The 14,662-nt window shown below is 40.0% G+C and overlaps 1 protein-coding gene across 3 annotated transcripts in view; it reads right to left on the bottom strand.

Annotated features, from left to right (window-relative positions):
• The window catches only part of LOC110954544 (metabotropic glutamate receptor 4-like), a 330,260-nt gene that overhangs the window by 27,717 nt on the left and 287,881 nt on the right, over positions 1 to 14,662 (bottom strand). For 2 of the 3 annotated variants that reach the window (XM_051948292.1, XM_051948291.1), the window contains 2 exons: positions 7,364 to 7,500; positions 5,250 to 6,185 (listed from right to left, as the gene is read on the bottom strand). In XM_051948292.1, the coding sequence (XP_051804252.1) occupies positions 5,250 to 6,185; positions 7,364 to 7,500 (1,073 nt within the window). The remainder of the gene's footprint in view (positions 1 to 5,249; positions 6,186 to 7,363; positions 7,501 to 14,662) is intronic. The other variant, XM_051948293.1, reaches the window with a different exon arrangement.

Genomic DNA, 14,662 nt, shown 5'->3' with positions numbered 1-14,662 from the left:
CTGCCAAAGCACCTCTTTCAGCTACATGTACACATTTCTACTGTGTCATTGTTGTACACCTTTGGCTTTTTACCCAGACTGTCTCCTCTGAATGTGAGGTCCAAGCCCAACACCAGATTTCCATGTTCCTTTTGGAAGCTTGACCTGTATCCTTCCAGTGCTCAAACTGGATGTGATCCAAGGCCATGGGTCACAAGGTTGGGTACATTGACTTGACATGGGAATACAAATGTGAGCTTGTGTTTTTGTAAACAGCTCATGGGTCTCTAATGCGCTGTGGCATACAGCCGTCACATAAATGTGAGTCACAGGCTTGCATGCTGCCTTCAGAGTTATTAGAGAATGCATTCATATTACTGCGTCAACATTTGGTAGATTGTGCATTCACAATCTGAAAGTTCCACTTAACATCCTCTTCTCAAGTTGTTGTTTTAGCTGCTGATGTCTGTTAACTTCATTGCTAAAACTAGTAATGCACGATATGGAAAATTTTAACTGATACTGCTTCTCATTGCCGATACTGATGCCCAATAAGTTTATACTTTTTTATTTAATATACTGTTAAGACAATATGCAATTTGTGCACTCAGGAGGAAAAAAAAGCATATAAGATGCAGTGATGAAAAAAACTAAGATTTCAATAGTTTCGGCCTAACTGTAACAGTAAACAACGGTACAGGCTCTTCAAACGTGAATTTATTTTTTGTGAAAATATCACAAGCAGTTGAAATAAATAACAAACAGTGCATTTTCTTAAACAAAAAGTAAATCAAAATAAAATCTCCAGTGATTGTTCACACAGACTATTACACTTTTCAAAACTAGAACCTATGCCTGTGGTCAGTTGCTGTAAATGAAAATTAATTCTGTATATCAAACGCTCTAACATCAAATCACAACTAAAATAAAAAGTGTATCCATCAAGATAAGGGTTTAACAGAACTATGACTGGTGTATCTGCAAAAAAACAAATTTATCTTCTACAATTCTATGTATAACAAAGAAATACAACATTTAGTGCATGAGGATGAGGTAGGTGTAGTTTGTAAATCAAATATTAAATAAATTAAATCAGTTGACATATGTCAACCTCAACTCCCAAAAGACAAATAAATAGAAAATAAAGTGCATCTTCAACCAAAATAAACTGCATGTCTCAATAAAAGCCTTTTACAGAATTATTACTGTTTTAACTGCGTAGGGCAGGGGTCGGCAACCCGCGGCTCTTTCAGCCCACTGTTGTGGCTCCCTGTAACTTTGGAAAATAAATAATCAGCAGACTATTAAATAAAAATTTCTTTTATTTTAGATTGTTAATTTTTAAAATTTAATTCTAAATTTGAAGATGATGGTGATCTTGTAACATCAAAATAAAATGTCTTAATTTTTTGTCTGTCAAAATATGCGTCCCAGCCGTCAATCTCCGACACTCGCCGGCCTGCGTGTATTCATTTTGAGTCCTGTTGATCTTTGGATCCCAGTGTTTGCTCTACATTCATTCAGCAGCGGGGGGGCCACCATTCCTAAATCCTAGCCGTCGCTCCTTCAAATTTCTTTATTTTTTTATTGTCGCAAATACACCACTGCCGCACGTCTCCGCCTTCACAGCAGAGTCCTGCATTGTGTCGGGTACTCGTGAGTACTAAGGTAAACTACGGATAACTGTCTTGCTCAGTATCTACTCTTTGATATGTCAGGTTAATACGAAGTTACTCGCGAGAACACGGCTCGATGTCACGTCCAGCATCCAGGCAGCAGGTCAGAGAGTCAGAGGAGTGTCGTCTTGGAAAATAGGGCAGCGACTTACCGGAGAAAAGTTATTAGCTTAAGATAAATAGATAAATAGATTTTACAAGTTAAATAGACATTCGCAAATTATTGATTTCCAGCTAACGTTACATAACATATGAGGTCCAGGAGCAAAAATGACACTAACCAAGTAAGATAAATATTAGTGGTAGGACACAATTAAAAAAAAATGAATCTATATAATTAGAGGCTTTGTAATTAATTAATCACGACTGATTAACAAGGGCATAGAGGTAAAAAAGTGTTATCTTCAGTTTAAATGCCAAAAGGATTTTCGGCTCCCGGTGTTTTCTTTTCTGTGGGAAACGGGTCGAAATGGCTCTTTGAGTGTTAAAGGTTGCAGACCCCTGGCATAGGGCATAGTAGTGATTTCTCTGAAATGCTAGTTTAAAATAAAAATGTTAAAAACACCCTTATATTTCCAATGTATCATCATCAATAACATTTTCAGCAGCAGAAAACAAACGTTCACTGTATATATTTGGGCAAGGGGCCAACATGTATTTCTGTGCAAGTGAGGCAACGTTTGGAATCGGGATTTGTTGCTCCTCCAGTATTCACCGGGGTTCTCGGATCTGGGAATTGGGGGCTTTAAGCATACTGGCCGCACCCCTGTCAGATGTCCATGTGTCCCCAGTGAAACTTATGTCCATTCTTGTCAATCATAATATAAATGTGTGTGTCGACCAGAGCGTACAAGGCATAGAAGGACACATCCGAGAAGAAGCGACGGCTTGGGATGGTATAAACGCTGCTCCAAATGTGCAAAACAACTTGCGAAAATCTGAAACCTTTACCAGTTAAAAGGTTCTGTGTGGAGGCGCTTCACTAAATAAGACCTGAAAAAAAGATGAGGACCATGTGCTTTGGACTTGTGCCTCCCTGCAAAAATTCCGTGTGTTTTTTGATTTGGAGATTGGGGGAAGTCAGAAGTCCATTTTAATTATCAGTGATGTTAGGCTCTAGTGTCTGATTCACACATTGTTTGTTTTCATGTAAAATGAAAGGATTGTCTAAGGATTTTCGTCCCCAAGGATTTATGGTGAACCTGTTATTGATTTGCTCAGTGCAATGCTGTTTCTATGCTCTAGGTTTTTAAAGGGAAGTTTGAAAGCTACTCCATTTTCTGCCCTCATCAGTGCTTCATGTTTAATCCTCCAGCTTAATTTTTTCTGTGCAACACAGTGCACATCTTCTGTGCACTGTGTTGCGCAGATTTTTTCCCCCAACAGCCCCGTCAAAGCACCACTGGCTGAGCTGCTGCTGCTACAAACTCACTCAATCCAGATTTCTACTCTGAATTCTCTGATTTCTGATCCTTTAATTGTTGCTTCATCTCAGCTCCTGGAAGCAGCTTCATCTCCTTCCTGATTTCTACTGCAACACTTTCCTATAGTCGTGCAACAAACTCAGATTTTCCTGATATCTGCAGCTGTATTCCTGATTACTGACCTTGTATCTGTTGCTTTATCTCCGTTTCTGGATACAGTTTTGTCTCCTTCTTGCTTTCCATCACAAAAGTTTCCTCTCTTCCTGCTAGAAACTCAGGTTTTCCCACATTTTGCCCTAAATTCTCTGATTTCTGTCCTTGCAGTTGTTGCTTTATCTCCATTTCTGGAAGCAGTTTAAATTTGTTTGTCATTTATGGCTTTAGCTTTTTTGCAGTCTCTGGGAAATGTTTTACAGTTTTTAAATGCCTGCTGAATCGGGACAGTCATGCTCCGTGTTGTTCCGGCCTTGGATGATGGAGCTGCTGTGGCTGCTTCATATTCTTTTAAAATAGCTTCGTCGTGATGATGACTTTTCAGATGAGCTCTAAGATTTGTTGTGTTGAAACTTGTCGTGTTCTTCCCTCCTCATTGATTAGGTTTTTGCAAACGGCAATGCTCCTGGCCTCCACTGCCAACAAGCAAAACATCCATACTGGTGAGGACATGTTAGCTTCTGTATCTGCTCAGGCCAGTCAGGTGTGCATGATGACAGATGACGTCAGGCACGCAATGCGACCTGTTAAAAGGCGCAACATGCCAACAAGAAATTTTACAAAACCTATTCCATTATTGGTTCAATTTATTGGATTAAATCAATTTATTGGGCCGATAAAAAATGACGTCATTTCGCCCCATATCGGTCGATAATTTATCGGGCTGATAATTATCGTTCATCCCTAACTAAAATTAATTTTGCCATACAGTGAAACAGTGGAATATTTTATTACACTGATGGAGAAATTCATATAGCTAATTAAAATGAGTAAACCTGCAGTTTATAGTCATTTAAGTAACGGTACAAAGATATTAACTGCAAAGTGTCAGTTTACTATGTACAGTGCATTATATTATTAGATAATTATTTAGCCAATAACATGCACATACATTTATAATGTAGCAGGTTTTATTGATTTTTCAGTGCCTATAAACAGTATTCAACCCCCCTTGAAAGTTTTTCCCCTTTTAATTCTTTTTTAACATTAAATAATAATGAATTTAATTTGGCTTTTTTAATGGACTTATTTTAAAAAAATAGTTAATTGTCTGGCTTTCACTTTGACATGAAAGAGTCTTTTTTTTCCTGTCATAAAACCCAAATTAAATTGATCACTTGACTACTGAACTGCCAAGGGGGTAAAAACCTTTTATATGCACCCTTCTCAGAATAGGTCCCAAAAAATCTGAGTTGATTAACTGTTTAGAACAGCAGAAATAAATTTTCCCTTAATTTTTCGTGTTTTCCTTGAGAACTGCTGTATAATTTGACCTAATATAAAACAGAATGGAAAAATAATTTTTCTAATTAAACTAATAGAAGAGGCCACATTTTAGTTGAAGTCATCACCTGATAGACATGTTTGATTTTAAGGGTCACAGGCCAACAAACCTTGGGAAGCACTGATTTTATCTATAATAATGGGTGGCATGTATTAGTTACTTATATGTTTTTTCTGCAAATAAACTGTCAGTCCATTTAGCACGGTTACCTAGGAATTGTGATGTAAAGTGTTTCATCAGATGTTCTTTAATCTTCCACCACTGCAAATGTGGTGGAAGATTGCAGTCATTTGTTAAATTTTTTTCTTCACATATATATCATCCACTTCACATCTCCCTCAGTGAACAAAACATCGGTGGATGGCTCCTATCCCTGCACTGCAGGACTGAAAGATTCAGAAAATCTTTCTTACCATCACCAATCAGACTATTTAATTCAAAAGTAAACAGATATGACCAGACAGTTGAATTTCCCTTCGGGGATTAATAAAGTCATTGCACTGTATTGTATTGTATTGTATTGTGTATTTGCACAACATTTCTGCAACAATAACAGCACCCTCATTCGGAAACCAAGCAGAAACAAGAAAAAATAATTAAGTTCTGCAAGTCTGAAAAGAAACTGGCTGAGTATGAAATTAAACAGTACTCAAACAAAAGCTGTAAGCTTACCTTTTCTGTAGACTGTGAAGTGCCAAAGAAGATTGGGATGAAAGCTAGCCAGATGATGCAGGTGGTGTACATAGTAAAACCAATGGGTTTGGCCTCATTGAAGGTCTCCGGCACCCCTCTGGTTTTAATGGCATAGACAGTACAGGTGACCATGAGCAGCATGCTGTAGCCCAGCAGGCAGATGAGAGACAGGTCAGAGATGTCACACTTGAGAACTCCACGAGCCAGCACCGGGTTAGATGTCCTCTGGTCCTCATAATCAATAATAGCCTTGGAGGGATCAACAACAAACCAGATGCACACCCCGAGCAGCTGCACAGAGGCCAGAGTGAATGTGATGACCAGCTGAGAGGCCGGAGAAATAAACCTGGGCGCGCTCACAGACATAGTGCCCTGCTCAAAGATACGGTAAATACGATTGGTTTTGGTGAGCAAAGCTGCATAACTGATGCTCATCCCCAGGCCCAAGAAGATTCTGCGCAGGGAGCAGATCCCTACATCAGGGGTAGAAATCATCAGGAATGTTGTGGCGTAACAAAGAAAGATGCCAGTTAGCAGGACGTAGCTCAGCTCTCGGCCTGACGCTTTCACAATTGGAGTGTCGTTGTAGCGGATGAACGTGGTCACCACAAACAGAGTTGCCATGATGCCAAGGACTGCAATGAGCACAGGGATGACTGCCCATGGAGAGCTCCACTCCAATTTAACAATGGGGATTGGAACGCAGCCTGTGTGATTCTCGTTGGGGCGCAAATCAAAGCGACACATCTTACATGTGTAGGTGTCTGCCTGGTACTGATAGCCATCGCAGCGCTCGCAGTGCCAACAGCAAGGGATGCCCTTCACGATTTTCTTGCGCTCACCTGGCTGACAGGGATGGCTGCAGATTGAGGAAGGGATCTGACGGACACCGCCAGGCCACTGCATGGAGCGAACCTATGAGGGATGCAGAGGAACATAGATAGGCACGAAAGGACACACAGGCAGAATTAAAAAACTGTGCAGTAGAAATTTGTTATATTCAAAGCTCACTGTATCCTGTACAATTGAAGCATGCAGAGCCAGCAATCCTTTATTGATCTGGAAAGATCTTCAGCAAGGACATTCGGCTGTTTGGGTGTTTGGCTGAAGTATCTGTTTTCTCTGTTTTATGTATGTATTTAGATGAGGGGGTGGGAAAGGGTCCCCTATGTGTCAAATCAACCATTCTTCTAAGATTTAGCTAAATGTTTCAGTGGGAGGTCAAATGATCTGAACGGCAAGATAGGAGAGCAAAAAGAAAACCCATTGCTTGTTCTGCAACTGATGACTGTTTCTGTCTCTTTGGCTTAACTAAACATTTGTGTTCAAAAATGAATCAGTTCAAAGATATATTTCAAGATGTTCCTCTCCTTTGTGGATTTTCCCCTTCAACAAGCACATTTAGAAAGATAAATTAAATTTGTCATTTCAAACAGGGCCTTCTCTCTTTAAAGTTGTCAATTTAATTCAATTGTGGCTGTTCGTTCAAAGCCGGTAAATTTGTCTTTAGATGTGAACTTAATTAACAGCTCAAAGAAGACTAATTACATACTGCCGGGTTTAGACTCGGAACTGGCATGTTTCACAGTAGGTGCCCACTATAAACCTGCCTTTTTTCCCTTTTTTCTTCCACTGCACATGTTGCTGAAGGAGGTGAGGAAGACAAAGCTACTCTCAAGCTGTTTCATGCGTTCAATTGTGCTCTTTTGTCTGCCTAAGGCCTCCTCTTCATTTTGTGAAAACATAATTTGTTTGGTTCCTTTATGTAATTTACTGTTACAATACTGTTAGTTGATCATGCTGCCTGCCCACAGTATTGTTTTTGGAAGTCAGTGATGCTGTCTGGGGAGATGATACTAAATATGTCTGTCCTTAAGCTCTCCTGGCTTTCTTTTCATCAAAGTCTGCCCTGTTAATCATTTAAAGCTCCCTCTGGATATTTACACCTTTGAAGATGGAACTATCAAATGGTTTGGGAGGAGTTGGTGATCTCACATGCAGCTGCACAGCTCAGAAAACCTTTCAGAGGATTTTCATTGCAAACACTGACACAAATATACCCTTGCAAAAGGCATGCAATAGAAATGACTCACATTCAGATGGAGCTGATCCGTCCAGTGTCCAATGATTTTGTATTCAGCTGTTCGGTTTCTGATCTGGTATTGGTAGATCTCGTAGCGTCCAGGCGCATCTCCGTTTTCATTGAAGAGCACCGGGTTGCCAGCTATGCCTAACAAGAACAATCACCATGAGGATTTACAGTACATTATTTAGTTACTTTTTGTATATTCCACATTGATCTGTTAGAGCATCTCTTGTCATCGATACGGCAGTCATCATTCCATCACATTAGAAACCAGTATGTTATTTGTGAATCCAGATGATTTTCAATTTAAATACATTACTGCTCAAAAGTCTGGGGGTCACTTAAAAATGTCCTTATTTTTGTCCTTATTTTTCAAATAATCTGAAATATACTATAGACATTGTTAATGTGGTAAATGTCTATTCTAGCTTGAAACAGCAGTTTTTTTAGTGGAAGATCTATATAGAGATACAGGCCTATTTCCAGAAATAATTACTTGGTCCTTATGTCATTTCTGACCTCCCCTGATATTTTCATCCAAATCAGTTAGTCCCTTTTTGAGTAATGTTGCTAGCTAACAGACAGACAGACAGAGACAGACAGACAAACCAATGATTGCCGCAAAACTCGCTAGTTTCTAAACATTCAAAGGTCTTGGCCAAATATGTAGTATTCTTGATTTGAACATTTTGGAATTTCAGTTTATTATGCGATTACAGTGCAGCAGTTTAGGCTTCAGCAAGTCACTACAGTCTAGGCAGTTAATGGGAAACACTACAGCTACTGAGCAACGCCATGAAGTTGCAGCATTTTGTGCTTGCAAAGCTCTTTGAACAGCTGGATTTCCACTGGAGATCGAGATGTGGTTACAACGGACTCCTTGACTCCAGACACACTTTTCTCAAGCTTTTGTTCATGGTGTCTACCAAACGTGTCTTTGCGTTGTTATTGCGATTACAATGTGCAACAACCTATTCCTGTGTGTCATTTGGACAAGCCATAATGATGTGTCACAAAGAAAGTACACTAAAGATTTCTGTCGAAGCCCTCCATTTATAACTTAAAGAGTTGTTTAATCGTAGTAGAATGTGGAAAAGGTTCTCCTTAGAGGCAGAAAGAGTAAAAATGGCTGTTCACATCGACTTGCACAAATGGCTATATCTTCAAACGCTAATGAAAGCTGTAAACCCTGCTTGTGTGTGGTGCTTCGTTTATTTTCTCCCTGATTTATTATTAAATCTCCCAAACACAATGAACATCCCAGTTAAGAACAAAAGGGTAAACATGGCCAATTGCTGCTGATGGATTTCTGCTGATGAGTATTTTTTTTCTGCGCTTTGTTTCTACTCTGGAGGATGCTGTGCTCTAATCCACATCTCGATGAGTCAGCCCTGCAGGATTACAGCATTACCGTTTTACCAGCCTTGCCTGTGTGACAATGCCGCCCACATCACAAAGCAGTTGCCGTGATCATGGGAGGATTACAGTGACTTTAGAGAGGCATTATGTTTATATAAACATATTAGGCACATCACCAGTGTTGGTTAGTAAGCTGTCATATTTTCAATCAAACATTTTAATCATGCCAAGTTTGTGTCTCTGATACAGAGATTTTAAAGCTGCCACTGTCATATAAGATAAGATCTACTTTATTCATCCAGAGGAAATTATTTTGCCAGAGTCAATAAAAATAAACAAATGTTGTGGAATATACGGGGCTGCACAGTGGAGTAGTGGTTAGCACTTTCCCCTTGCAGCAAGAAGATCCCGGCCTGGGCCTGGGATCTTTCTGCATGGAGTTTGCATGTTCTCCCTATGCATGTGTGGGTTTTCTCTGGGCACTCCGGCTTCCTCCCACAGTCCAAAAATATGCTGAGGTTAATTGATTACTCTAAATTGTCCGTAGGTGTGAATGTGAGTGTGATTGTTCGTCTGTATATGTAGCCCTGAGACAGACTGGCGACCTGTCCAGGGTGTCCCCTGCCTTCGCCCGAGTCAGCTGGGATAGGCTCCAGCACCCCCGCACCCCTAGTGAGGATAAAGCGGTGTATAGAGAAAGGATGGATGGATGGATGTGGAATATACACAATTAGGCAGAGGTTAGTAGAAAAAAGAGAAAGAACAAAGAATACATAGTACAAAATGCAAGTTTCTAAAAGTGTTCGTGTGATGTGTCTGTGTCTTAAGTGTGAAAAATATCTTGTGTGTAAAGTGTCTTAAATGTGTAGTGTCTAGAAAAAATAAGAATTTAAAGAAAAAAGAAAAAGAAAATAACGCAACTACAAGATGTAAACTATATATTTATACTAATACCAAGAAAGACAAACAGAAAACCAACTGAAGTAAGAGTGAACAGATGTATTGCACCGATGTACTGCACTTGAACAATGATAATACAGATTGTGAGTGTTCTGGAAAGAGTCCGATCATATTGCACATGGAAAACTTTGTTGATTATCCCTTCTGCAGAAGGGAGAGGAATTGTACAGTCTGATTGCCTCAGGTAGGAAGGACCTCCTGTAGCATTCTGTGGTGCACCTCAGTGGTCTCAGTCTATGACTGAAGGTCAACTGACAGGATGTCAGTATGGCATGCAGGTGGTGAGAGGTGTTGTCCATGATGCTGAGCAGCTTCCTCAGCATTCTCCTCTGTGACACTGTGCTTTCCTCAGCTGCCATGGTTGATCACTAGACCTCTAGCTAAAGCTTCAAGGCTTTAAGTTAGCCTTTGTGCTTGAGTGCTACCTTGATCATCGTTGTCACTGACAGAAAGACCTTGAATGATGGTTGTGAGAATACAGCAAAGATACCAGCATTATAATATAATTGTTGTGATGACATTTAACAGATTTTTGGGCCCTACTTTTAAAATATAGGCCTTCAATAGATTAATGGCTCTTGAGCTGCAGCTTTGCAGTACTGTAGATTTACCTTTACACTACCGTTCAAGTTTGGGGTCATTTAGAAATGTCTTTGTTTCTGAAAGAAAAGCATTTGTTTTTCAGTGAAGATGACATCAAATGAATCAGAAATACAGTCTAGACATTGTTAATGTGATAAATGACTGTTCTAGCTGGAAATGGCTGATTTTTAATGGAATATCTACATACATTACCCCTATAACCTCAAACTTATTTATGACACAACTAGATTTTTCAATTCTTTTTGGAAAATTTTTAAAGGTCGAATCTTTATTTTTGGACTATTTGATTTACAGGTACATGCACATTTAAAATCAAAGAGGTTGACCACTGTGTTTGTTGTATGTGACACACAAAAAGTATCCTGATGTCATCGTGTGCTGGCTCAGCACATCACACCTATGCAGCAGTCAGCATTATTACAAAAAAACAGACAAGCCAAATCTGGCTGCTTCTTTCTTTGGTAATGAAATGACACATTAAAGCACAATGGAGAAATACTACTTGGAGTATGTGTCATTCTTCTGGAGGCAGCACTGTGTCCTCTTCATTAAGAGTAAAGAGAGTAGTGCATTTTGGGACAGTATGGTCAATGTTTGAGCTGCAGATGAAGAATTAGGGCTGTCATGTGGCACAAACTGCCTGTCTAAACAGTCCACTCACAAGTCAGGGGCATAATGAGTTCCACAGAGGCCTCTGCTGTGCACTAACGTGGTGGAGCGTCCTGGGGTCGCACAGGTGTTTACCACAGGCAACTCAGCTCATTTAGTGGTGCGCTCTCAAAAAAATGTCAGGGTTAATGGAGTCCTTGTAATTATATGTAATATTTAATGATTACAACCTCTCTCCCTCTCCTGCTGCTGTCACGATCCCAATTAAATGTATACATACACTCCCTAATAGTTGCCAGCGTATGATGATCATTAACCCAATCTGTGCTTGTTCTGCATCGATGCACAGGTTGAACACCTTGGTGAATGGCAATGACATGACAGCTGGTCATTAACTCTTAATGACCTGTATGCAGGAAAGTAATGCTGGGTTTATTGCAGATCCACTACTCTCTTGAAGTGTGTCTGAGTTTTTGTTAGCTTCCAGTCACAGTCATGATCACTGGGCATAAGCTTTGGCTATCTAAGGGCTCTCAAATTGACTCTGGAACATAATGAAAACATAGAAGTGGTCCACTTCTAAAAATCTTTTTAAAAAAAGGTCTAGTCAAATAATCACAGTGCATGTGGGGTTTGGGGAGAATGCAAATACTACAAAAAAAAAAAAAAGCAAAATGTCACCTTATAAAAGTCAGTATTTAAAAAATAGCCAACCCGAACAAATGAGGGACAGGTACAAAACATCAAAGAGTGATGGAATTACCAGTACTCTAAAAGCATGATGTAGATTTCCATAGCAGTAATTCCATCATTCCAACAACAGCCATGTCACACTCACCACTCTGCTGAAAACACTTCTCTATGTAAAACCAAAATAGCGCGTTCATTTTTGTTGAGCAGTGCAGTTATGTTACTATAAATACAACTTGACAAGCAGATGTTTCACATTCAAATAACCTGATGGAATATACCTCTTGATCCACTTGAAGGCTTTTAATGTGAAACTACAGTGCAGCTCCCCATCCAGAAAGTCTCTCAAAAGGCTAAAAAGGTGCTTCTACTGACAGTCAAATCTCTGCCGCACACACTCCCTGTCTTTCCCAGTCTGGCATCGCCAGACCAGATCAGTCTGGAAGTTCACCAGTCAATTTCGTTTGCCAAAAATACTCTTTAGTGACCACAGAAAATACCTCCAGACACAACTAGATAGACTCACGACCAAAGAGAGTAATAAAATGTGACGCAGCGCTGAAGTAAGAAAGTGTTGGCATTAATGAGTACTACTATCATATCAAACCCATTCCAAATTAGATAAACGGTTGTGATTGGCTTGGCAGGGGCAACGCTGGGTGAAAATCTGTTTCAACAGGAAGGGATCCAGGTGCAGTCTGCCACAGCAAATGAAACATAAGCTCTCAAAATCATCTGATTCCCAGGCCATGACTTTCCAGGGTAGAAACACAGTCTGACAGTAGCTTTGACATGGCTGGTTTGCTTTGACTATCTGCTCTTTGATGCAGTCCACGCTAGTTGACGCTATTGATGGTGAGTCATTCTCCCTGTATCACCCACTACATAGCCACAAGGCCTTGCCTGTGGTTACTGCTACCTTTCTCATGTGCTGGTTTCTTATATACACTACCAGTCAAAAGCTTGGACTCATTCGATGGTTTTTATTTAATTATTTTCTACATTGTAGATTAATACTGAAGACATCAAAACTATAAAAGAATACATATGGAATTATATAGTAAACAAAAAAATGTTCATCTTCAGTATTAATCTACACTCAACAAAAATATAAAGGCAACACTTTTGTTTTTGCTCCCATTTTTTATAAGATGAACTCAAAGATGTAAAACTTTTTCCACATACACAATATCACCATTTCTCTCAAATATTGTTGACAGATCTGTCTAAATCTGTGATAGTGGGAACTTCTCCTTTGCTGAGATAATCCATCCACCTCACAGGTGTGCCATATCAAGATGCTGATTAGACACCATGATTAGTGCACAGGTGTGCCTTAGACTGCCCACAATAAAAGGACACTCTGGAAGGTGCAGTTTTGTTTTATTGGGGGGGGGCGGTCCACTCTTCTTCAATGGCTGCGCGAAGTTGCTGGATATTGGTGGGAACTGGTACACGCTGTCGTATACGCCGATCCAGAGCATCCCAAACATGCTCAATGGGTGACATGTCCGGTGAGTATGCTGGCCATGCAAGAACTGGGACGTTTTCAGCTTCCAAGAATTGCGTAGAGATCCTTGCAACATGGGGCCGTGCATTATCCAGCTGCAACATGAGGTGATGTTCTTGGATGTATGGCACAACAATGGGCCTCAGGATCTCGTCACGGTATTTCTGTGCATTCAAAATGCCATCAATAAAATGCACCTGTGTTCTTCGTCCATAACAGAAGCCTGCCCATACCATAACCCCACCGCCACCATGGGCCACTCCATTCACAACATTGACATCAGAAAACCGCTCACCCACACGACGCCACGACGACGAGCATGCAAATGAGCTTCCCTGAGACGGTTTCTGACAGTTTGTGCAGAAATTGTTTTGTTATGCAAACAGATTGTTTCAGCAGCTGTCCGAGTGGCTGGTCTCAGACCATCTTGGAGGTGAACATGCTGGATGTGGAGGTCCTGGGCTGGTGTGGTTACATGTGGTCTGCGGTTGTGAGGCTAGTTGGATGTACTGCCAAATTCTCTGAAACGCCTTTGGAGACGGCTTATGGTAGAGAAATGAACATTCAATACACGAGCAACAGCTCTGGTTGACATTCCTGCTGTCAGCATGCCAATTGCACGCTCCCTCAAATCTTGTCACACATCTATGGCATTGTGCTGTGTGATAAAACTGCACCTTCCAGAGTGGCCTTTTATTGGGGGCAGTCTAAGGCACACCTGTGCACTAATCATGGTGTCTAATCAGCATCTTGATATGGCACACGTGTGAGGTGGGATGGATTTTCTCACAAAGGAGAAGTGCACACTATCACAGATTTAGACAGATTTGTGAACAATATTTGAGAGAAATGGTGATACTGTGTATGTGGAAAAGGTTTTAGATCTTTGAGTTCATCTCATAAAAAATGGGATTATAAACAAAAGTGTTGCCTTTATGTTTTTGTTGAGTGTACATTATAGAAAATAATATAAATAAATCAAAATCATTGATTAAATTGAATGTATGCTGTGAGGGAGGGAACTAGCAGAATGTGGGAGTGTATTTACATTTTAATTGCATATAAAACAAGAGCAGAACACAAAACTGGGGAACATTAAATGTGTTTACTAAAAAAGAAAATAATGGTCTACCTCTTGCATACAGAAGCCCGTTTCATACAAAGGAATGATTCTTTCCACAGTTAAGTATAACAAAGGTGACAGCCGCTATTTTAGAATTTACTGTTTCTATCTCACTTTCCTGTAGCTACACATCCACAGCACATGTACAGTAGACTTTGGGATGGTCCTCTGAGGTGATAAGAGTAGATCGTAGACTATGATGAATTGGCTGTCTATTCTTATCATGTTTGATACTGACAGTCAAAATTTTGTGGCTTGGGTGTTATGCCAGAAAAAAAAAACAGTAACTTTTTGCATAAAGCAATATGCTTTATGCAAAAAAAAGAGAAAAAGAATGAAAAGAAATGTCAACTGGAATCATCTTGTCAGCTATACAACAATAAAAGTTTTTCACACGCTTGAGAGGAGAGAGAGGTGTGGATAAACGGAAAATCCAGTGAGCTTTATTCCAC

Source organism: Acanthochromis polyacanthus, chromosome 5, assembly GCF_021347895.1.
Source record: "Acanthochromis polyacanthus isolate Apoly-LR-REF ecotype Palm Island chromosome 5, KAUST_Apoly_ChrSc, whole genome shotgun sequence".
Lineage (NCBI taxonomy): Eukaryota > Metazoa > Chordata > Actinopteri > Pomacentridae > Acanthochromis > Acanthochromis polyacanthus.
Note: the sequence above shows the minus strand (reverse complement) of the source record. Positions and strands in the feature narration are given on the sequence as shown.